We start from the raw sequence: 24966 nt of genomic DNA on the forward strand, positions 1-24966 counted from the left end.
TTGCAAAAAATATTTTATCGCTTAACATGTGCTCTGACGCGCCGTTATACAAAATCCAACATTTTCTACCAGCTGAAACGCGATCAATCGTTATGAGAGCCACATTAGTTCCAGTTTCCGCCACATGCACTTTACTCTCCTTTTTCTGCTTATTCCTGGGATGGCCCACCTCACACCCATGCACATCTTTTGTAGTGTGGAAGGCTTACGAACAGATATCTTTCGATAATAGTTTTCACTCATGAGAGATGCCTTCAATCTTACTTCACTTCAGTGTATGCCCATCCTTCTCTCTCATAAATCCAAAGGCATCTGCTTCACAAATATTCTGCAGATCTGCTTAAATTCTCTTATTTGTCCGCTTGGAGTATTCTAGTAATGTGTTGAACAAATGGTAGCCTTTATAAAACAAGGAGTTCTGCGTACAAGACTTCTTAGCGCTCAACAAACTCAGATTGCCGGCTTGTCTGGTTTCATACCGGTACACATCTCTTCCGTACAGAACAGCGCTACACAGATACTACGGCGTCATTCCATTAATTACTCGGAAGACGAAAACAAGTGTGTTACATTCAATACGTTGCTGAAATGACATCCATTGTAAACAATTTAGCATCAAATGTCGCGGAGTTAGTGTCACACCGTAGTAACAGACGGATTACCTTATTTTGTAGGATCTTCAGTCGCTTACGTTGTTTCTTGGATGCTAAGAATAGAATAGAAGTACAGTAATCAAAATGGGGAGCTATTATGGTCTTGTAAAGTTATCCTTGAGTCAAATATAAGAACCTTATTAATCGTACAAAGAACGCCAAACTTCCTGGCAGCTTTTTGGATTGTATAGTTCACGTGCTCATTAAAACATAATTTTTCGTCCAATGTGACCCCAAGATATTTGATAGTTGCAACTTGTTCAACTAACTCTCCAACTATTGCAGTACTTTCATTCATCTGTCACGTAGTTACAATCGTATATTTGGTCTTGGAAATGTTCAGTTTGAGTTTTTTCCACTTCAACCAATCACTAAACTTCGTCGGTTCAAGGTTCATAAGCCTGATGCACTTATCGAAACTATTACCGATGATAAGCAAAACGGTGTCATCGGCAAACAGGTTTATTTCCGCATGTTCCAAAATGTCTCCTGTCGTTAATGTATAGGATAAACAAAACTGGTCCTAGTACACTACCCTGCGGTACAGCAAGATTAATTTCGGCTTCCGCTGATGTAGCGCAGTTGTACCTTGTAACTTGCGTACGTCTTTCTAAGTAACTGCGAAACCACTCAAGAGCATTTCCGCTTGCATCATATTTCTCCAAAACACAAATTAGTTTACGGCGATCAATTGTTTCAAATGCTCGCTTCAAGTCAACAAAAACTGCCAAGACAACTCATTCTCAATGGACTGCTTCCATTTCAACAATAATAGATTAAGCGCAGTTTCACCCGAATGATTTTTCCGGAATCCTGATTGTTCACACAACAGTATTATACAAGCACTATCAGCCCTTGCGGGACCAAATCTCACTTGAATACGTTTTTCCGCGGATGTACTCCAACTGAAAATCTGAAACTTTGTGGATCAGGATCGACTTGCATATGGCGTCTTTTTAATCTCGCTTGCCTTTTGTCAACACTACCGAGTGTCCTTCAATTACCGGGAAAAATCTTCTAGTGTCCTCTTGCTGGAAGGGTTACCATGTTGAAAAATATTAGTACTAGCCACCACCAATCACCAAACAGGACCAAAATGATTTACACTGGATGCTATCAGAGCAAAACTGACCCATTCAATGCTGCATATGTTGACGGACCAAAGAACAGATTATTATTGTTCAACGTTAAGGCACATTGTTATTCAAACACAAGCAACAACAATCGCTTGGTGCCGTATCAATGAAGTTACACTGTAGTATAATCAAACGCTATGCACACACCATACTAATTACTGTTTATAATTGTGCATTACAGCCAGCAAAAATGAGCCATTCAGTCGGTCGAATGAATGGATGAGAGAGCCACTCTTTTAAATAATCGCCACACGTAGAGGTGTTGTAACTGCTACAGGCTAGTCTCGTTTGATAAGAACATTCGCTCGCTCAACTGGTGGGGATAAGCAAAACAATAATATTCGCTTGCTATTTTGTTTTGAAGCCAGTTTGACTGGTTTCTGGTAAGCTTTGCGATTATCTATTATGTATTCAATATGGTCGTATCAATCTATTGTCCCTCTTTTACCTACTGAGCGTTTACAACCCCATGCAAATGAGGTTAAGATAATCTCTCTCATATCAGCAATAAGCCACTCAGCTTTGACATTATCACTAATAAATCCATGCAAAACAACTACTACGGCACGACCGACGCATTTGTTTACATTTACAATTTTGCATCCATTACAGGTCATCGATTCCAGTATTACGCACCATCAGACAGGTTCAACACATATAAAATCACCATCGGCGTGTGATAAGTTACACAATCAAAACTCTTGCTTCGATAAAAAAGAAAATCGATCAAACTGCTTTTCTATCCCTTCAACCCTTTACTCAGCTATACGACCGGAAAGCCTCAACGCGGGCACCGTTCCAAAACAGTAAATAAAAAATGGAATACTGCGAACTGCTGCTTTTGCTAAACAAAAACACGCCACCGCCCGGACGAAGGGGCTCAGCCATCATCATCGCATCCGCAAGCTGTAGGCCTTTGTTTACAATTTAGCACAATAGTACATCCGACTGGTGCTTCGCACTGGGAACTTGCTTACCGTACTTACCGGATTGGTAATTGAACTGGAATTTGGATTTCCACGGAGAAAATAGCGCTTGCTTTATTCCGGTGTTTGGTGCCCGACGAAGGAAGGAAAATTCGCACGCAATGCCACTATCGGGAAAAAAAGGTCAACTGCAGGAAAGAAAAACACGCACGCGAGTGTAGAAAACCACCGAGCTGACAGTTTTGCTGTTGGTGTGGATTTATATTCACCACGACGATGTGTGTTTGCTTGCTTTGCGCAATATAAGGGCAATATTTCAAAAGGTCCTAGGTGGCGTGGAACTTGTTTGTATCTGAATAACGGAGAAAAATGTGGTTCAAATTTTACGAATTGACCGATAAGAGTTTAAAAAGAATTGCGAATATATTTAATTTTGGACTTAACGGTAAATTATCGCAAAATACTGTATTGTTGCAGTGAAAATTAGGATTTTGTTATTGTACATTTCAAATCGGGATGAAATTAGTAACTCACAAACGATAAATCAATAAACATGAATAATGTTTCGATATAGTTTAGTGCAAAGATATACTAGTAGACCCACTAAAACGATATTCAAAACGGGGAAAAAACGGAAGGCGCAAGTTAATTTTTCGATTTTCAACTGCAATCAGAATATGTATATGGAATATTTTCAATAATTAGCCTATACGAATTTTAAGATTTAAAAAAATGTTCTGCGAATTACTTGGTTTTATCCTAAGACAAGACGTGATAATGGGCTTCTTATGTTTCATTCAAGTATCCTTGTTTCGCAAACTTTACCACACACCTGGAAACAAGATCGGTTGCTGTATTACAACTCTGAACAGTATTGCCACGTTTATTAATAAATATTGTTTCAAATTTGTTTACTTTAGATCTGTAATATTTTGGGCCTTGAATCTGTTATATCAATAAAGGCATTTTATCAAGGCAAGGAAATCTAAACCGGCTGATAAAATTATTTTCTTACGTTTTTTTAGATAATGCAAGCGTACATTGCTTTATGTTGTTCGAGTCGATCGATTGTTTTTACCGCTAATCTATGGTTGATACACGTTCGACATTTGCGCGCAATTTCTGTTTCAATCAAAAGTAATGACTTATTAACCTATAAACATTTGTCTGTCGCTAAAAAAAAACAATACCAGCAGTCCTTATTCTGCAAAATTAGTGAGATGAACTTGCTGCCCGGCACTGAGGAATATCACAATATTATTGGGCCAACAGGAAACCCAATCGTTCTCGTTTCGTAGAATAAAGAAGCACGCACAGGTTCCAAAGTTAAAGTTTATTATCTTGGCTTGTCTTAGGTTTCAAAATGTTAAAGCATTACCAAATGAGACCACCTCGGTTTCTGATACAAAGATTAGAACAAAAGATCATTTTACCCCTCATCCATTTATCAAAACTTATTATCAGTGAACACAGTCTCATGCTATCGGCATTTTTCAACTAATTCAATGATTTTAAAATTAGGTAAATTTTAGATAAATAAAGAACGCGATCTCTTATCCATCTAGTTCGTGGGAGTGCCTTGTTCTAATGAATCAGTATGATGACGAAATTGGTGTGCGAAATAAGAAGGCGAAAAGGGTCGGAAAGATAGACCGTAAGCAATTAGTGAAAGCCGGACAGAGGAAGCATACCACGATGATAATGACCCCCTTCTTACACAATAGAGGTCGTTCTGATACGGATCTCACGTTGGAACTCGTAAAGTGAAAGCCATTAGACGAAATGGTAAGGTATAAACACGCACACAGAATACAAATTGTCAAATGTGCTAAACTGGCAGACGAATAATTGGCGAAGGCTGAAGGTCAGGAGCCTAGCCATTCCATGAATCTGCTGTGGGTACCCGAGTTGATAGAGAAGAATGTGAAAGCGCATGCAAATATGCTCGCAGATGCAAATCTTTACTAAGGAAGTCGTTTTAGGCGGCCAGTAGCAATCCCAATAAAGACTATAAGCGCATGTTATAGCACAGAAAGTTTAGACCCTGGGACCCGGCCGCAATTTGTTGAATGGGAAAGAAAATGTTTAGACTTGTTAGGATGGGGCATCGAAGAACCGTGCGAGTATTATCTGGAAGCAACGAGCTCGCGAGCTGTATCCCTCTAGCAATAGTCTTCGAGGACGGTAGCGACACTGGACCTGAAATACAACGATGTCTACCGCCCGGTTGAAGTAGCATTAGTGAGCGGGTATCGTAACTTTATGAACCAACCATAATTGATGACGACCCCTGTTACTGCCTGCTCTATCTACTGCCACAGAAATAAGAGTTAGCTGCCAAGAATACGGTGCTTGCGAAAAATATATTCGTCCGAAAGTCCAAGGCTGTGAGTTCCGATCAAGAAGAAAAATACACCGTAGAAAGCTTTCGTAGATCAGGGCAATTTACGACGGAATATAGTCCGCAACAAAACGTAGCAGACCACAAGAAGCGATGTCTTTTCGAGATGGTTCGATGCCTCCTGTTTAGCGCCAATCTGTCACAGGGCTGTTGGGCGAAAGCTCATAACGATACGGTATTGGGCACGACAAAATCACTTAAAGTCGTCTGGCACAGCTCCAAACAAAATGTAAAAAATCTAAATATTTTCGAAAGTGAAGCATGGATGCCGACAGAAAAGATAAAGCTCCCGGCCACTGCTAATTAACTCACCTTTGGAGGCTACCGGACAGAGCAAGACTACGAAACAGGTGATCCGAAAAACGACTGCAAGAACCCGGGTGAGCGACAAGCAGAAACGACGTCCGTGATGAATAGGGAACACCAGTAGAGGATGAAATCTGCCGTTCCGTACAGTACGAAGATGCAAATTTCGAGGGTTTCAATGGATGGTTCGCTAATCCAAGGATTTGGCGGTACTAGTGATTCCGTTACTCTTGGCCGTGTACCGAGAAGATCCGGACGCGTTACGAGGAGAAAACTGGAGGTATGATACGGACAAAAAGAAAGCGGACGGGAGTGATCAAGTCAAACTATACAAAGCCAGGTTGGTTACACCAGGATTCTTACAGCAATAAGGCATTGATTACGATGAAATCCTCGCATAAGTGGTGATTTTGCATGGAGTTTGGCTTATTTTCGGCACCAATATGATTTCAACATTAGCATTTTGGCTACAGCTTATCGTATTAAGATCGTTGCATTTTTTGCAAATGATGTGCACTTCGTGGGCATTCTCTGTGTGTGATTCGAGTAATCTTAGTAAAGATCGTGCAACCAGCCGCGGTGGAATCTTTTGTAGTATGCTGACAGGGAGGGGGAAAACGAAGAGCCTCTGTACTTCATATTAAGAGCGGCTCGAAATAGCGCTTGTCCCGGAATAGGACGTTAAAGGGGAAATGCGATACCCTGTCAGCTTTATCCAATAAGACAACTGCCGAAAATGAAGGTCGAGTATTGCAGCCCTTCGGGCAGTTGGATTGCTCGGACCAGGTAAATTATGTGGAAGGGAAGGCAGAGCTTGTAGTACTTGGTAAGAGTATAAAGAGTCAGTTCTTCAACTATAGCTTAATCATCGCATACCAACCTAAAAACGATAGACCCGATTAAGTGAAATGAGTTTGATCATCTGACCTGTGAAAACTTCGAAAAACATGCTTTCACTCAACCACCAACGACAACGGTCTAAAGTTGGTCAATCCCGCCGCAGTTGAAGTTATACTTATCGATGTTTTGAAAGACAGTCGATATTTCTACGATGTTATTGCAAGTCTTCTGAGAACCGATTCGTCGATTCTGACGACTATCTAGTGATGTGTTTGATTCACGAAAGAAGGTTCAGAATACCTGCATTTGAAAATAGCAACTGCCGGCTGCGGGTATTGCCGAGAAATATTCCGAGAAATTCGATGCACAATTCGTGGAATGACCAACAGTAAAACAGACACAGAAGTGTTGGGTACCACACGTGGGAACCGGTCGGAAGGCTGGTTCGATGACGAGCGACAGACGTGAAAAACTAGGCCAGAAGACGAATACTTGCTGACTATACGATGGAACAGAAGATACGGTTAGATGAGGGTAGTCGCGAAAATTCTTCATCGCTGTAAGAAACGTGTGTACGACAAGAAGGTATTCGCTATGGCAGACCTTTATCAGGAACGACGCCTGGAAGTAATACAAAACATGAGGAGGTAGTTCGCGAATCCCTAGGGGACGTTAGATAGTTGCTTAGTGTTGCGCGAACCCCTCGGGCGCAGCGCACCTTTTCGTACAGCAAATTGCTCAATGAACAACTGACATCTCGTAGCGGAAGGCGAACTGCCAAAGGGGTATTAATTATATTAATTAGATCTTGGAAAAAACGTCAGTAAGATAAATCGCCTTCAATCTCGTTCTTAACAAGTTCATTGATTCGCCAGTTATAAATAAATATTGTTTCTTATAACGTAATTAGAATTAAACATCTATATATACACCATACAACTATTTTGAGGTAACGTAAAAAAGGTCTGAATTATGAAATAAATTAAAACTTATTGTATGCTCAGGGTGAGTGAGGTTAGGCTCTGTTAGGCAGTGACACGTGTATCAGCTTTATCCTACAATAAGGAGGCATCCACGCAAAAAACTCCCGTTCGGGTTGACGAGAATCGACGTTTACGAAACCCACAAAACGTAAGCTAATGTTTTCAACAAAATTGAATTTGTGCTATAACTTTAAAAATAATTTGCAGGAGATTTAAATTCCTGGTACGAAAATATACCATATTGAAAATCCCGGAGCCTTGTTTCTTTGTTGCTGAAGCAACACTTAGAGTTGGCAAAGAATATCTTTTCCGGATCGATATTGAAATTTCAAGATTTTTTTTTGCAACGGATTGAAAATATTTTAATGGCTTACCAGATCGATGCTGACCTAAAGGGCTCCGTAACAATCCAGAGCGATTTTGAAGGGGTCCGTCGTGCGAGAAAGTTGTGAACCGCTGAACTAGAGCATTCGTTTGTTATAGGTGGACAAATTGAAGGCAGAAGGTGGTATCTTTTGCATTTTCGACCGTAAATGAATTGTGTAATCTATGCCTGGTGCATTTTTGCTTGATAGGCCCTCACAGAGCCAGCATAGAAAGAAAATTCAGTATGCTACTGAGGTTGAATTTACATCGAAAATACCTGAATGAATGCATCACCGAAAGAATGACGAATTAATTTCGTTGCTCTTTCAAGCTTAGCCACTGATTTAAATATTTTTTGCGCTGTCCAAGCGACAATAATTCAATTGGGCAACGGCGAGGATATTTTGATAAATTTGAAAATTATCCGGTATTAAACTACGAATCAATTCGTAGTTATGCTGCCTAAGCTCGACCCTCATCAGCAGAAGACAAAAGTTAAGCCCGTACGATATTAAGCCTGTTCTGATGACCCTACCACTTCTAGTTTTCCGATCTGTTTACTTCACATCCTTGCTCTCACTTGAGTACTATGGCTCTAAATTTCATAACTTTTCTTACCCAGTAATCTCTAGCTACTTTAAAATGTAAAAAATATAAGCAAAATTTCATGCAAAATGACAAATTAGCCTCAATTACGGCATCTGTGCGCTAGCACGTTTTTGGATATTACTATACTCTCATGCTGAAAATAACGTGTCCATAAGCTACTGAGATGCATCAAAGTACAGTTACCCTAGTAAGAACTAGTAAAATCTATTTTGCGTGGAACTTGCGTATAGAAAAGAACTTTTTTGTACCACTAACTTAAGACGTCATTCTATTGTGTCAATATATAAATGAGCCAATTATGAATGTAACTGCGGCAGTCAAAAAGTGAAATTTTCTGAGCCAAACGGGATTTAATATCGCATTCCATAGTCAAACTCTATTATTTGTTTATATAACCTTCGATGCAATGAAAATATTTCGGTCGTTTCGCCCAATTAGCTTACATCCGACCATACCCGCATGTTAGAAGTAAAAAAAAACTAGTCAACTTACTTCACGATTATTTTCCTTTGATAGCGATCTGAAAACAAATCGGATTGCTATTTACGTTTTTTGATGGAAGCCGCAAAACGGGACAAAAAGCACATGCACTGTCGCGCTGCTTACCGCAGCAGATTGCTCGCAATTGCGTCAGGAAACGGAACGGCAAACTTTTGATTATACCCTATATCTTCACTCGCGAAGGAAATCTGCACGTAAATGCAAAAAACACAATCAGGATCGAATTAAATGATAGCTTTTTTTTTGGCTAAAAGAGGAAAATTTTGGCTACGGCAGAAAAAATGTAAACACACACGCACTACACACGATTGTTGGGCACTGATGCTGCGTTGTTTTTGTTATTGGGCGTTTGGCGTTTCCTTTCCGTTTTCTTCGCTTTTTTCGGGTGGAAAATCACCACATGACATCAAATCTCGAGTTCAGGTGTGGTGAAGTTTTGAACCCACTGCGAAAAGTTCAGGGCGGAGATGGATTGCGTATACAGTGCAGTACGGTATAATTTCGTTGGATCGGAAATTGCGTATTATATGAACAGGGATATTATTTTATCAATATTGAGTATTATATACTAAATAGAAATGTACAGTAAATAAACTATAATTTTCACTGTGACAAATCAATAATTCACAGTAAAATCTAATATTATGCAACAGTACAAAAACAATGAACTATAGCATTTCTACAGCAAATTTCAATGTAAAATTACATTTTTACAGTAAAAAAGTTTAAGAATAATCAATGTTTTTCTCAGAAACAAAAACAACGAATAATGTTAATTTACTGTATCAGTTTTATGGGATAATGAAATTAATTGTCGAATGCAGTTTTATTGAATATCTACTGGGATCACTTTGACGTCGAATTTTGGAACTGTGGTAGCCGTGTATTTCAAATGGGAGATGGATTATCATTTACACAAAAAATCCACTTTTCCGAAATGTAAAGGTTACTGTACAACTCAAGAATTTGATCGCGGGATTTGGTACCCATTTGCCAAGACGGAAAAAAGCCTACAGGGAAAAATCAAAATTCTCGAAGGGTAAACCCAACCACGGAAAACGTCACGGATTTCACAAATTCTACAAGCTAAAAATCAGGCTGGAAACAATTAAACATGAAATATTTCCGACGGAAAAATTGTTAGTTTTATTACGTTTGAAAATATGTGTTTTTCTGAAACGGCCAGTATTTTTTTAGAAGCATCCGAACTTTTATTTTAACAGTTTGGAGAGATAACGGCGGAAAATCTTTCATGATCAAAACCCGGCGCAAAATCTCGGCCCAAATTACGTGATCAAGCTGCCAAAGTGTACAGTAGTCTTAAACCTTCTCTATGCTATATTTCTCCTCCTAGTGGAGAACAATTTTAGTAAAAACCTATTTTTTCTCCATTACAGAGAAAAATTGTTTAAAACCATCTTTGCGCGTGAAGAACACAAAACCTATAACTAAGTTAGTCATGGAATTTGCGGTTTCGACTTCGTCTCATCAGAATCCGACACTAACTTAGTGACTTAGGACTAAGCTAGCGCCGAATCAACGCTAGCGATCACGTCAAAATGAAGCCGAGTGGAACTGAGCAGAATGCCTGCTTTTATTATTACTATTACTGATTTTATTTTTGAATCCGATCAAGGAAGCTTCGCTCCAAAGTTTAACAAAACCCGTGTACGAATGACAGTTGTCGACAGTGATTCTTTTCTGTTCATATTTGATGTCACCAACAGTTGAACGATAGATTGTATACTTTATTGCTCGTAACAAAACAAATAAATAAAATATCAATAATGTTAAAACTAAACAACAATTACACGGCACAGCTTCCACTAAAGTAACTCATAACAGCCCTTGAATTATTTTTGTCAAACTTTCGTAGCTTCCAGTGAAGAACCCCAGTAACGCCAGTAGCAGAATGAAAATGTTTTTAGCCAATAAAAACGAACCCACTTTCTGTTCTGCGTCCGAGTACGCCACGATCAGTTCGATAATCGGTGGAAACATCAGCGCCAACGCCGTCGAACACAGTGCACCGATCAACGAGATAAACAGGCTAAGCTTTGGAACGCATTCGGCGATGACGACTGTGGAGATACGAACAATATGGTTTACTTGAAGAATTATTGTGAGTTGGTGAAGGCTTTACAGTCGTGATTCGCTGGTTGGGCCATACCCTTTGTTCAACAAACGACGTTGATTCGTTAGTTGTAGACCGACTGACAGATTTCAAAAACTTCCAAGGAGACGTTAATAGTGTAAATGCATCTGTTCACATCTCTAATAATTGCCAAATTGATTGTCGAAAAGCAAATTTGACATGAGATTTCGACATTCAGATGCTTTTTAGTTGAATAATGGATCCAACAAGGGGAGGATCAACTAAAACGCGGTCCAGTTAAAAAGTGTCCAACCAAGAAATTCTGACTATAAAATCTTCTGTAACTTACACGTGACAAATACCATCACCACCCGGAAACCCATCTCGGCCGCTGTCTTGTGCTTGGTGATGTTCAAGCGACACTGCACCGATGGCCACATAATGGCAATCGCCACGAAGAATTGCAAGGCGTACCCCAGCAATACACCAAGTGCGATCATTACCTTGACGCTTTCGGCCAAACTGTAGACATATAATAGAAGAAACCATCAAATGAAATGTGCAATGATAATATAAACAGTGATAGAATTACATCTCACCATCCGGCAGATTCAGCGTCATGGTTCCTTCCACATCTTCGCCCCACTTGAGGTAACCTACAAAACCGAAGCTGGTGAAAAGCGCTACGATAAACACCGAACCGAGATTCAGTACGCCAAATGTTTTGCTGAAATCCTGAGGCTGTTTCATTTCGTTCTGAAGTGGAAGGACCAGGGCGATCCCTTCGAAGGCAAAAATTGCTGTACCAAAAAACAGAGGTAGCTGATCCCAGTTGGCAACGAAGCGACGATCCGTTAGCGGAGGAAGATCTTGTCCAGCGTAGTAAAAGGTGATGCCTATGCCTAGGGACATGAAGATGTTGGCAATCATTGAACAGTAGGATAGAAATTTTAACTTGGTAATGATTGCGGTTAGAATGATGGGGATCAGTAGAAGAGCCATGTGGTAGTGTACGTCAAGGGTCAGGTCGTAGCGATCGAAGATCTGAAAATAAAAATAGATGAGTCAAAATTCAGTTAGATAAAAAAAACCGTGTCAAACCTGTTTGAAATTCGAGCTGATGAAGACAAAATATATACAGCAAAAGCCCAGCTGCGTTACACAGATGAAAATATTCACCGCCATCTTCATCGGTTTAGCAAAGCGTCGAAACCGGGGAGGACCGGTTTTGAAGCAAAGTCCAACCGTTTCCGCATAATCCGGTGGATGGCCTTTGGTTTGCTGATCGAGATGAAGCTTACTGGCACAATTGAGCAGAACGTGCTGACAGTGCACGCAGATGAATCCAAGAAATACGGTAAGTACCGGCGCTAGAATAAGGCCTCCATTTTTGAACGCATCACCCATTGCGTAGCAACCGGTTCCGATGTTACCTTTGAGCAGGTGCGTCATCGTTTCCAGATAGGTCGTCTTGTGGTGCGGTTGGACACCGTGGCTTGTGATCACATCGTCCGTGTAGTCGTGTCCGGGTTTCTCTCGGAGGTGATGATGGTGGACGTGGTAGTGGTGATCGTGTCCGTGGTGGTTGCCATTGTGATGGTGTTCGTTGGCACCGTTTTGTTTCATTCCACGTATATCGTCCAGCACGAAACCATTGTTGAAGATGCCGTCCGATAGGGTGCCGTGGGTTCCATTTTGATGGCGATCGTCGATTGGGACGGTGATGGTCATCTGGAAAAAGATCAAATGTTTGATATCAGATGGATTTCTATTCTTGTGTTAAAGTAGTCATTCAATTGTAACATAAGGCTACTCAGCCCCTATGCCCAAGTGTCTTCCAGGATGATTCTGGTGGTCCTTAGCGGTATACATTTGGCCCAAAAATAAACCGCTGAACAAAATAACTATTGCGCGGTAGCCGACAAACGGTACTCGGCCGTAACTTTATTATGAAACTAAAAAGAGTCACACATACTGCGAGCAGTCGTGATTGACTTGATATCGTTAGCAGTAGTCCCTTTACGATAGAAAATCGCGTCTATATTTCTGCACACGAGGTGAAGATCGATGGCGTAGTTAGCGATGCTGGAACCTTCAATTAGTTTAGGTATTCATTCAATTCAATCCCATTAGGCTCATTTAGTAAAAAATGCTCTACTGAACTACGTTGAAGTGGAAGAGGCTCGTCTATCTGTTATCTACCAGCTGGTGCTGAGAGTTTCCCGGCGGCGGAATTTTCCTCGATACCGATGCCAGTTTTCGTGAGCCAACTTTCTCTAGGCAATGATATCCCGATTTGCTCCGAGTACGTGTTGTTCGTTCCTTATTTTTCTCCATAACTGTTGTTGCTAGCTCGCTGACCGATCTTTGCTTTTTAATTGATCTACTCACAACTGTTGTTAATATCTAAACTCGAGACGTAAACCGCTCCAACGGTGCCGACCAATTCGACTTACATCCTTTTCCCGCCACCCTCACAGGGGTTTTTTTTTCAAAGCTTTATTTGTAGATTGTCGGTCATTCTAGGAACAAGTCTTATGGTGATTTCGCTTGAACCTGAAACTGAGTCAGGTTCTAACTCCAATCGCTGTCAGTTCATACATTTTGATAGCAGTTGGGGTTAGGAACTGACTCAGTTTCGCCTCAAACGAAAACCACATTAGAAAAATCCTGTGAGAGTGGCTGAAAATGACATTGTGTGTGTCAAAAAGGCGCGGTATAAATTTTTTATTCCTCATCAGGAAATTAAACAAATTTCAAAAGTAATTCAAAAGTCTCATGGGAAGGATTTGAGCCCCCAAAACCTTGCCCTTGCGCACAGGCGTGGGGAGTGGTGAATATAAATGTCATCCATGTTCACGGTGAAAGTTTGCCTTCGAATACCAGATGGCGTACTGACTCAACACAGTCACATTTCTTTTTCTATGTACATATGAGTGAGATCTTTTTCGATCAAACTGACAAAACAGAAAGAAAAATACTCGACAAACATATGATTGGGGCTTATAAGCCAACTGTCCAAAATTCACTTTGAGTGAAAATTCCGGGCAAACGGATAATCATGGATCCTTGTAGTAAACGAAAGAGAAGGGTTTTCTTTTTCATTAAGTGCTGCGAACTGTGTTCGGCCCGTAACGGTTTGTCCAGAACTTCCCTTCAAACAGAATTTTGACAGTTGGTTTTTACGCCGTAATCATAAGTTTGTCGAGAATATAAAGAAATAACCTTGTGTCGTAAGTTTTGTTGCGGTTCAGTCATAATTTTTTTTTTAAGTTTTGAGATAAAAAAGTGATGTTTTGTGGTGTTCGAATCGGAAGGTCCGAGGTGGAGTACGACCATCTCCTTCTTTTCAGCGTGCGTCAAGGCATCAGGGTACTCGTCTGGATGTGCGAAGTCAGTGATTTATGATCTATTGCGTGTGTTTGCTTATAGGCTCTGTAAATTACAAAGGCTAACACTAGCCTTTTTTGAACACAACGAATACTTTTAGTTCAAAATGGTAGTAGCATTTAACAATTGTGAAAAAGTGTTCTATATACATATTAAAAATTTCCAACTAAGCTTTCGATTCGATGTCCTCCCGCTGTGTGTTATTCCGATACCGACAAATCAAAAGTCCTCTGAGCAGATTTATTCAATTCTGTCCCATCAATAGCCGGACACAAGTTTATTGTCGAAGCATTTTCTGCGGTGTCATTGCTTCCGTCAGTTGAAAATTTGCTATCGGTACAATACAGTTTGTCAAAATGCAATCTGATATTCGATGGTGAACGTTCACCGTGAACAGCGATGACATCTGTATTCACCACTCCGCAGCGATTCCGTTCCGTCCATATCGTCGCGATGAACAAGGGAAATATCCACTGCGAACATATTTTACTGTGAAACGTACTAAAACATCGAGGAATATGTATGAAGTTACCATCAAAAAGATTTCCTTTTTTTTTTTTTTAAATTAGGGTGACCATTTGTCCTGGTTTCCCATGACATGTCCTGGTTTTGAACTGACTGTCCTGGTGTTCTAAGATGTCGAGGAAAACGCTTGAATTGTCCTGGTTTTTCTCCTGTAAGCCTAAAATATTTTTTTCATTGAGTCCTCGTTTTATTCACTAGGTGACAGTTGCGACCGACGAGAGTACGAGAAACAAAACCATATATACTCTAGTCTACCAATATACCAACCGATGTCTCTTAATGCCGGCAGCTATCTGTCAAGATTTCGTCAGCTGTCAAAAATTTCAAAATAGTGCTGTCGGAATTCTACTATAATTCAGCCGTACTGGTCCACCTTTATTTCAGAAATAAGCAATACATCAATAACTATTACGGAATAGCTTCTTTGAGCGCTGTCTCGAGTTGGTGATAATGGAACCACTTCAGCGACTAAGGTGCGTATCTAACATCATACTTGACAGAGACTGACTCGAACTAATATTATTTATTATTTATTGCCGCTTTCGATAGAGTGAACCATGATATAACAATCGCTAAATTGGCGAAATTTGGAATCAATGGTCGTTTGTGCAGTTGTTTCTATCCTAGCCGAAAGATCGAGAGGTAATGGTTGCCATTGGAGATTGTCAGGCATCTACATTTACCTTTACGTCAGGAATAGCCCAGAGAAGCCACTTGGTGCCGTTGATATTTCTACTTTACTTTAATGCCGTGTATTTAGTGCTGAAGACTCATCGCCGGTCATTCGCAGACCATTTTTAAAATATTTCATCCACTCAATTGAAGTTTAAATCTTGGCTTATTGTAGTGTAGCGTTTGTGTTAATCTGAAGAAGCGGTGTTCAAACTCTCACGAAAGAAGTTCCAACAGACTCATGGCAAGAGTTTCGCCAGGCATGTTCGAGCGAGAGGTAATGGAGGGAGGGATTCTCCTTTCGGCTGTCCTGGGTTTTTACTCGTCTGATATGGTCACCCTATTTATAATGAATCGATGGGTACAGTAATATGCCATTTAGTTATAGGTTTGTCACACTCCACATTATTTGAGCGGGTTGTTGGCGAGTTACGACGGGTTACCTAGAACAATGTTTCACTAGCCTACCACTCGCCGGCATTTATTTTGACCAGCCTAGTCGCCATTTCGTTTAGTGGGACTATATACGAAGAAAAAAAAAGATATTTGACTAAATATTTGTGTTCGAGTTGAGTTCACATTCTCGTCCACTGATAGTTTGAACGGTGAGGCTTTAACGGGGAAATATGTTCGCGGTGACATTCTTCCTTGTTCACAGCAAGTGTAAACGCGACGACGGATGGAACCGATACGGAGTGGTGAATACAAATGTCATCGCTGTTCACGGCGAACACTCGCCTCCGAATACAGTACTATTTAAGCTAGTGTTATCAGATTGGTTGATGGCAAATTAAGGACATGTTTAATCAAATGTTAAATTCTGTTGCACTTAGAAGTCGGACATTTCATTAATTCTGTAACAGCACCTCTAGTGGTCGGATTTGGAAAGTTCTAGCCGTTATTTGTTTGTATAATACACATATTTCGGTGGTGAAAGTTTCGTCTTGGTAGGACCAGTAAAAAGAACAGAAAATTGATCCTGCACACACCCACGTCGAAAAACCCATTTTTGCGTGCTCCCGAACAAGCGTTTTATCTGGTCCCCAGAAAATTCAACCTCTTTTTCGTCGATAAATTTGTCCAGAAACTGATAATCTGGCAAGGAATTTGCAGTTACGCGCTCAAAACCAGCTTTTTGTTCTCATAAAAGCTCTGTATTCGAAGCTCTATAAGCGAGAGTTTCTAGAGAAATGTATTATCTCATGAAGGCTCATAAATGCTCAATGAAGTTCTGGTTAGATTTGTCAAGCTGCCACTACAGCCGAGAGGTACTACAGTTAGTATCTAGACAATAAAATGGATTTCGAGCACAAGGATATTCTATTTCGCAATTTCGTCCAATCGAAAAGTATTGTATATTATCAAGCAGATGTTAAAGAAAACTGGAAGGACGATTCAGTACGCTGTACAAATAGCTCGATGTTATAGCACAATGATGCTGAGATTGATAGGTCGTCGGGTTTCGACGTGCCTGTGCTGGACCAATTTTCTTCTCTCGTCTTCCATCTTGTACAACTTTTTTAAGGCTGACCGTATCGAGGCGAAGCCTTTATCACTAAAAACGTGTATTTTCCGAGCAAATCGTTGCTAAAGAATAAATAATGCGTCCGAATTCTAAGTGAAGCAGAATCATTTTTTTGATTTTGAGTCGCGAAGGGTATACATGTAGGAGTGACTTTATTGACAAAATATTGGAAGTATATGACCAATTAAAATAAGCATTGAGTTGTTTTTTTTCTCTCGAAATTAACTTGATCTTTTGAAATATGTCGTGGTATGAGACTGACATGCAGGACATTTGAAGTAAAATAAAGGACGCTCCCCAAAGTCGTCGAAATTAAGGACATGCCCTTAAAATAAGGACGGTCGGTCGGTCTCGGTGAAAATGAACGTGAACAGCTGTTGAATACTTTCCATTGTTCACGGTGGACGACGTCGTGAACAGTTTCAGCCGCAAACAACGATTTCACGCTCAACTGCCAGTTTACAGATTGTCAAAATGCAATCTTGTGTTCGAAGGTGAACGTTCTCCAACGAACAGCTATGACATTTATATTCACCATTCCGCATCAATTCCGTCCATCATCGCGATTACACTCCCTGTGAAAAAGTGAAATATCCACAGCGAACATATTTCACCGTGGAATATTTGAAATGATCCGGAAATATGAATATAATTGCATTGATTCAATTCTTTCGAATAATTCTACATGGATTCACTAAGTATATTAATGTACTATTTCTCTGTGGTACTATAGTTTAGTTCCATTTTCATCAATTTCTGTGCACTAATAAAAAACAATTTGACGCGCATCGTGTTCACGTTCATTTTCACTGAGGGTGTAAATAGCAGAGTTTAAAATATTCAAATTCATTGAATGTAAATTGATCATATTCAGCCGCATTTCATTTCCAATATTCACTGACGCAGCTGAAAACGTCAAACGAACAAACCGCCCATTCATCCATGGAGGTATTCATTCGTCTCCGATTATTACACGAAGCAAACGTGTAGCAACGAATCAAAGTAGGCTCTTCCACAATGTAAGCGATGATAATTGTTATTTTACATGCTTTACCATTTGAAAATATTTGCCTGGATAATTAGCGAAATGAATATTATTGTACGATATTCAACTGAATGAATAACATTGATTTTTGAATGAATATTTTTTCTATTCACCACCACCAGCCATAAAAAAAGAGCTTCGATTGTTTTTAACTCTGGTAAATAGGACTTCAATAATGAAAGGTATTCATCACATCTTCACGTTAATTTCCACGGAGAGTCTAAATAATGCTTAAGGGGGTCCTCTTATGTAATTGTGCAAAAGGTATCTGATGTTTGATTTTTGTTTTGAAGAAGTAAAATGACTTAGACATGTGCGCTATTCTGCAAAATGTTTATTAAGGTAGTAATTCGTCGTCTACAAGCAGCAAACCAAAACGATCTTGAAGACTACATTCCGTAGAGGCGCCCCAACCTAAAAACATGGAAAAATTCGATATAGAAACAAAATGGCGGCCACTTGAAAATAAAGTATCGTTTTTTCGCATGATTTTTCAACTTTGGCCTGCTACAAAAAATCGTTGATGATCAAAATATTGCGATTTTGTAGATTACAGCGCCCGAGAATGTTGTCTTTTTTTAGCCGGGCAAAACCCAAAGTTGATTGGTTGAGTGGTTCAAAAATGAGAATGTCCGCTGATTCGAAAAATCTTGTTCCGAGAAAGCCGCCATTTTGGACGCCACTTTTGACACTACACTACACCCGAAAAAATTTATTTTATAGATGAAACTTTAACATTTCGCAGAATAGGGCACATGTCTAAGTCATTTTACTGCTTCAAACCAATTTTTTAAACATTAGGTACTTTTTGCCACAATTATAAGACATAGAATGTCCACCGAAATCCTAGAAAAGAACTCAACACATCTCGCGCGTTTTATGAAAAGGGCCAATAAGCATACTGTCAAAATTCACTTCGAGGGGAAATCCCGGTCGAGCCATTACTCGCTGATTATAAATCATCGAAGTAGACGAAAAGAAAAATTTTCTCTTTTATTAAATGTTAACAGCAAGAAATTTTCTCTTAAACAGAATTTTGACAAAATGCTTATTGGTCGTTTACAAAAAACACACGCGAGATATGTTAACGTTCACATTCACGGAAAATTTTAAATTAGGCCTAATAAATCACAGACACGCATTTCAACATCTCTGTGGAAACGTGCTCTATATAGTGAAGGTTACTTACGATAAGCTACTAGGTAGCAATAGTGAAAGATTATCACTATCGAGTACCTCGCACGCAATACCGCTCTGCTTCACTCAGCACAAGTCTATGCTTTCGGGTTCACAGCGCTCTGACAACGAACCAATAATATGGAGATATGGAATTTTTTCTTAAATCAGCTGCGTACGATGACAACTAAATTACCGTGCATTCCTCACGGTAATTTAATGCCGACTGAGATACTAGTGGAAACAATTAGGAATAGTGAATTAATTGAGTGGATCTTGATGGGTCTTTCCGGTTATAAAAACCGTTTAAAACTTGAACGGGGGGAAATACCTGCAGTCGTTTCTAAGCGAAATTATAAGCAATTGTTGCCAAAGTAGGTACACCATTTGTTTGGTTTTATCGTTTATGACCGGTACCCTGTTCTATCATAGCGACCGTGAGAACTTCAAAAACAACAAAGCTTTTTTCTGTGTGATTGTTTAGCTTATTATAGTTGCGATGAAAAAAATATTAAATATACCCCGGTCGGTTATCGAAAGCACCAATTGTTACACAGTTCAGCGGAAGTGTTTTTTTTAGTTTTCATTAAACTTTTATCAATAGTCGTGTGGTGTATCGACAATTAAAATGCAATGCCACAGATAAATAGACTCCTAACGCCACACAATTGGGTCATTAAATGAAGAATAAATTTCTACTTTTATTTCATAAATCGATAGAGCCATCTTTCCAAATATAACAATACATATGTTTAACCTTTAAAGCTTCAGAATGAATTTTAATTTCCAAAAAAAAAATGTAAACATGTCCTCGTTTGATACTATCGATCTTCAGTTTGATAGTGAATTTAGCCACATGGGTTAGAATTATCGTTAGTTATCCCAGCAAAAGGATAGGGATCAAGGTAGTTCAATGGAAGGTTCGGTTGTGATAATTGACAACTACATTGTGGCCGCATCTGACGTTTTTCCTGTTTAATTTCCTAACCTTATTTGTGTTGAGAAAGTAATTTTGTTTCAAAATTTAATTTCCAATATACGCCAAAATAATTTTGTTTCTGACCTTTTAAGTGTCATAATAGCTGACCAATTTAGTTATGTTCGTAATATATTTATAGTCCTTGTCTTGTCGGCCAGTAAACGAAAATCAAACCACTGTTGTCAAAGTATGGATCGCATCCATTGCGGCACGTTAAAAACTGAATCGCAGAGCTGTGTGAGAAAAAATAATCTTCTGTCTGTCTGTGGCAGTACATCAATTAAGTCGGATGCTGTGCATGTTTAGAACTATCTAATAGACTATCCAGCACTTTTCCGTTTTTCAAGTACAACACATTTTTGCGACGAGATTATTTCATTAACACGGCACGGTGTTAGTTATCTAAGCGGAAGCCTTGAATAGGAATGCGAAAATTTTAAGGGAACTGCAAGTGCATTGTAACCAATAAGGTTTAAATTCTTCATGTTCATGTTGTTTATAAACAATGTTTGTAAACAGTTATAACTTTTGATTTGGGCTAGACTTTATCACCATAACTAGTAATACTAATAACTGAAACTATTTCACGGTGCTACAGAGAGTTTGTACTTTTCAACTGACGACTTGTTAATCATCAAAATCGGGTGAAAAATGCCAGTTATTAATTTTTTCCCGAATTGGTTCATTAAGCCATGTACAGTTTTTGGTCTTTTTCGAATCAGCTCACATTAAAGACACGTAGTCGAACTTTTTTTTACTGTTTGTTACATATATTTAAAAAAATCATTGTAAAATTGAATCCATAGGGCCACACCTTTCATTTAACCACCTTGACCCCTCTACTTTTGCTAGATTAGCTGTCAAAAATGGTAACCCATGTGGCTAAAACCATTGTCAAGAAAAGCCGATTGTGTCAATCATGGACGTGCTTACATTTTCGTAGAAAATAATTTAAAATCGTGCTGAAGATTTCAGGGTTGGTCATACATATTGTTACATTTAGGAAGTTAAGCTACAACTTTTGACTCCAAGTAGATCCAGTTCAGTTTCGCATATTTCATTATTTTACGTACATGGGACATGGGACTCCGTACTCTATCCATTGCTTCAATGGCGCAAGAAGCGACAAAAAAGGGCTATCTATTCCATTTTCTGCATCATTTAGACGTTCCATTTTGTTTTGAATGGGCAGATTAATTTCTTGCCATTTTTTTAAATCTATTCATATTAAATATGCCTGCTTCTCTGTCTAGCAGTTACAATAGTAAATGAAACTGGCGAGATGTACCTAGTAAAGCACATGCGGCACATTTACTGCTTATTTTGGCCGCTCAAAATTATTTCATATTATCAGTTTGTTTACTATTCCTAATTACTTTTGCGAACAACTTTTGAAGCTTTTCCTTTGGCTAGTTTGTCTTCTGTATTAAAATTGTTTTTAGATATTTTCGCACTATTTACTATTACACTAGTCCTAAAACGTATGTTAGGCACTTCTATTTGCTTTGTTAATTTTTTGTGGAATAATTAAAATGCTTAGGAACTCCCGGTTTGGATGTTCAATAAAACTAGAGAATTTTAACCCACCCCTTGCTTTTTTGAGGGGTTGAAGAGTAGATGCCTAGAGAGTCCTCGAGTCGCGCGACTTTATGCACAATTTGTATACGAATCCCTATCCTTACTAACAACATCATTCCTTCCGTAACACTGGTGGTGTAGTATATACAGCCTCTAGCAACCGCAAGTGTCGGACTAACATTCCTTCCCTTTCCTGCTGCTATCTACTGGTATTGATTAATAAAAAACTTGGTATTACCAGGACATTACAGGAAAATTTGTTACCTCCAGGCAATATCCTACTCTACTGGTTCAGCTGGTTACGATCAATAACGGAGAAGCAACCAGCAGTGGTTGCACAAGCTTAAGTATAGTAATGGCCTGTTTACATCAGCCCCGTGGTGTATTCTAGACTGCGTTAAGGCAAAAAGTGGGGGCTGACTCAATCGATCGAACAATGAGAGATCTCAAGGTTCACACTTTTTTAGGGTACCAGTAATAAAATATATAAATTGTTGAATAAGTGGAAAGAACAGTTCATGTTTCAAAGAAGGAAAATAAACAGTTGATTTATTTCAGAGTTTTATCAGTAGCACGAATATTGTGATAAGCACTACGATACATCGTATCTAATGTGCTAGTCCAGAAAAATTATTGCCTTTGAATAATCCTAACAAGTTTGAACGAAAGGGAAAACACATATATACAATCGTGTGCATTACCAGGAGCCTTCAACAAGAATATTGATCACTTTAACTGTTTTCAGAAAGTGCTAGCCTAATTTCCATGACTTTGTGTCCTACGTTCAGATTGTACAACAAATCAGATCGACGTCCGGCACACACGTTAGAACGGTCAAGCCAGAGGCCACGCAGGCACTTATAAAATTTTCCAAGGATTCCACTTCCCAGAATGTTCCTAATACAAATAACAAAAATTAAAAATATAAAAAAATTGAGACGGGTAATAACATTTCGGCTGCATTACATCGCAAGTTTAACAGTTTACAAACTATCTTAATTTATCAATGTTATAATTTAAAAAATGAACGCAAAAGAACAGCTCATGTTTAAAAGAAGACAAAAATCTACCATAAAATGTATTCACTCGAAAGGTAATCAATATGTTATCATGAAATACAACAATATTATTATTATAATTATTAACGCTACGGGTCATTCGCTAAACAACACAAACTGTCCCTTTTTGAAAAGTGATGTTCGAGAAAGGGTTTCACTCGTCTGCAAACGAGCATAGTAACACTGATGCCATTTTACTCAAAATAAAAACTATGCCCAATGTCTGTTATGCTAAACGTCCACTATGACACATGCTCTGATGGCAAATGGTACGATTTGAAAGCAAATTTTGGAATAATCGTGTTTTTACGGCGGTTTTTCTGATTAAGGCGTTTCGTATCTCACGTGTAAAAAACCTGGGTTTTGTTATTTTTGTGATATATTTGAGGTAATTCTGCGGAATTTCTATTGTGCAGTCAGCACATTTTTTATATTTTATCGTATTTCAATGGTAACTTTATGATACTTTTATGCCATATTTATGGTACTTCTTGCTTCTTTGGTACCATTTTGTTATTTTATGGTACTTTCAGTGTATATTATGATATTTAATGGCGCATTAGTGGTACCTTTGTGGTGCTTTTACGGTATTTTTGAACAGTTTAAAATTTCTAAGATGAATTAATTATATTTTAAAGTACTTTTTAAGTAATTATATTTTAAAGTACTTTAGATAGAGTGCTCATCTGGTATTGCACATTCCTTTTCCTTAATTGACAAGCTACAGTCGCGGTATACTTGTATTCTTGCACTGATGATTGTTTGCAGCGAAGTGGATATACACTACTGTTTAACAAGCCTACGGACGCCACCTGTATACAGTTTCATCATGAACGTAATTCTATACTGCGTAAAATTCAGCAGTTTATTCGAGAAAGCAATCGTTATTGTGCTTAACCCTCGGCTGACCAGCTCCACCTTTTGGCGGGATATGGTAAGGTCGTTGTGGAATATTGTCACAACTACGAAAATCATTGCGCAACATTACATTAGTGGTTGCCATTATCGGTGATCCGATCAAAAACAAAACAATAAACACAACCGAAAATCGCCTCGGAATAAAAAAACACTACCGAAATAAAAACAAAATATTGAATGAAGTATCGTACGTGTATGTCACCGTACTGTGGGAAAATAGCCCCAAACTTTTTCTTTTAATTTAGTCTACTCCTCATTCGTTGATTCGTCTATTTTTATCAATTTCTCGTTTAGAATTCCCTCAGCACTGACGGACAAACACCTAAGATTTGTAATTTGAGATTTGTTGCACTACACTTAGTTTATCTTTGCGTATAACATTGGAATGCGAAACATCATCAATGGAAAACAATCAACCAAATCTATGGAAAGGGCCTGATTCCGATTACTAACAACTTTGATGAAGCGAGTCTACGCCTACTTCTTTCACTTTCCCATCTGTCATCGTTTGAGTCCATTCAGGACCTTAATCAGAGTTTATCCTAAACTAATAATACAGGATCTACAATGCGCACAAACATAACTGTCTTTCCAGGAAGAACGCAAGTACGCAATGACTCATTCGCACTAACGGTGACTCAAACGAATTGCGAATTCGTCGTTAGCTTTCGTCAATTAACACCTAATTTAGTACTAGCTAATTGAACAAACGTACGAAATAGAAGAAAAAAATTAACTCGTCTCACCGCGCTTTTGTTGTTGACCACACGGGGAACGACGAAGAATCGCAACCACCCAACCGTTGCTGGTAGCTTCGGAACACAAACTGACGACGAGTTTCTGTCTGTGCGAGAGAGAGAGAGATAAGCAATAAGGCGGGTGGTCATTCGGTCAAGTTCTCACGTGCACGCATATTGTACGCTTTCCACCCGCCCGCCGCCGCCGGTTAAAACAGAAATGTTTCCCATGCAGCTCAAGTTGGTGAACTTGATCGTTGGCCGGTCAGTTCGGACGCGGATGCCGCGCCCCGTCTGTACAGGTTGGAGAGAGAATTTTCCCACACCCTCGAGAACGGAGATATTTGTCGGCGGGATTTTGATTGGCATGCGCTGGTGGTGACTTTTCTCGCAGTGTTTATTGTAGTTTGAGAGATATTCGGTTTTGGGAGTTTTAGTTGCCTTGGTAACGAATCAGGGCGTCGTTTTGACGTTTACCTGTGTAATGTTGAGAAGGTACCACTATAGATATCACTTAGGATGTGTGTTTGTCTGTGGACAATCCAAG

General features: G+C 39.1%; 2 protein-coding genes across 6 annotated transcripts in view; both read right to left on the bottom strand.

Annotated features, from left to right (window-relative positions):
- Nucleotides 1-9053, bottom strand: part of LOC131688659 (forkhead box protein K1-like) — a 35065-nt gene extending 26012 nt beyond the window's left edge. Inside the window, exon 1 of one of the 4 annotated variants that reach the window (XM_058973086.1) lies at nt 8713-9053. The gene's annotated coding sequence lies outside the window, so the exon portion shown is untranslated. Of the gene's footprint in view, nt 1-1785; nt 1943-2766; nt 2978-8712 lie in introns of those variants that run through there. The other 3 variants (XM_058973079.1, XM_058973104.1, XM_058973095.1) reach the window with 3 other exon arrangements.
- Nucleotides 9054-10480: 1427 nt separating this feature from the next.
- LOC131676476 (proton-coupled amino acid transporter 1-like) lies at nt 10481-24496 on the bottom strand. Of its 2 annotated transcripts, none has more exons than XM_058955540.1 (5): nt 24429-24496; nt 11918-12547; nt 11409-11860; nt 11166-11338; nt 10481-10802 (listed from the first exon to the last, which is right to left on the bottom strand). In XM_058955540.1, exons 2-5 carry the CDS (start codon nt 12545-12547, stop codon nt 10558-10560), a joined length of 1500 nt encoding a protein of 499 aa, XP_058811523.1. In that variant the 5' UTR covers nt 24429-24496; the 3' UTR covers nt 10481-10557. The 2 variants fall into 2 exon arrangements, with proteins under 2 accessions (XP_058811523.1, XP_058811522.1); XM_058955539.1 differs by lacking the exon at nt 24429-24496 and adding an exon at nt 19163-19298.
- Between the last annotated feature and the right edge of the window lie 470 nt (nt 24497-24966).

This window comes from Topomyia yanbarensis, chromosome 1, assembly GCF_030247195.1.
Source record: "Topomyia yanbarensis strain Yona2022 chromosome 1, ASM3024719v1, whole genome shotgun sequence".
Taxonomy (NCBI): domain Eukaryota; kingdom Metazoa; phylum Arthropoda; class Insecta; order Diptera; family Culicidae; genus Topomyia; species Topomyia yanbarensis.

Excerpts from the sequence above, each read along its gene's own strand:
- LOC131676476 (XM_058955540.1), bottom strand. The coding sequence starts at position 12,547 with ATGACCATCACCGTCCCAATCGACGATCGCCATCAAAATGGAACCCAC. Across the intron at positions 11,861-11,917 it reads TCAGCTCGAATTTCAAACAG|ATCTTCGATCGCTACGACCT; the intron begins GTTTGACACGGT and ends TTTTATTTTCAG. Across the intron at positions 10,803-11,165 it reads GGTGATGGTATTTGTCACGT|TCGTCATCGCCGAATGCGTT; the intron begins GTAAGTTACAGA and ends GTATCTCCACAG.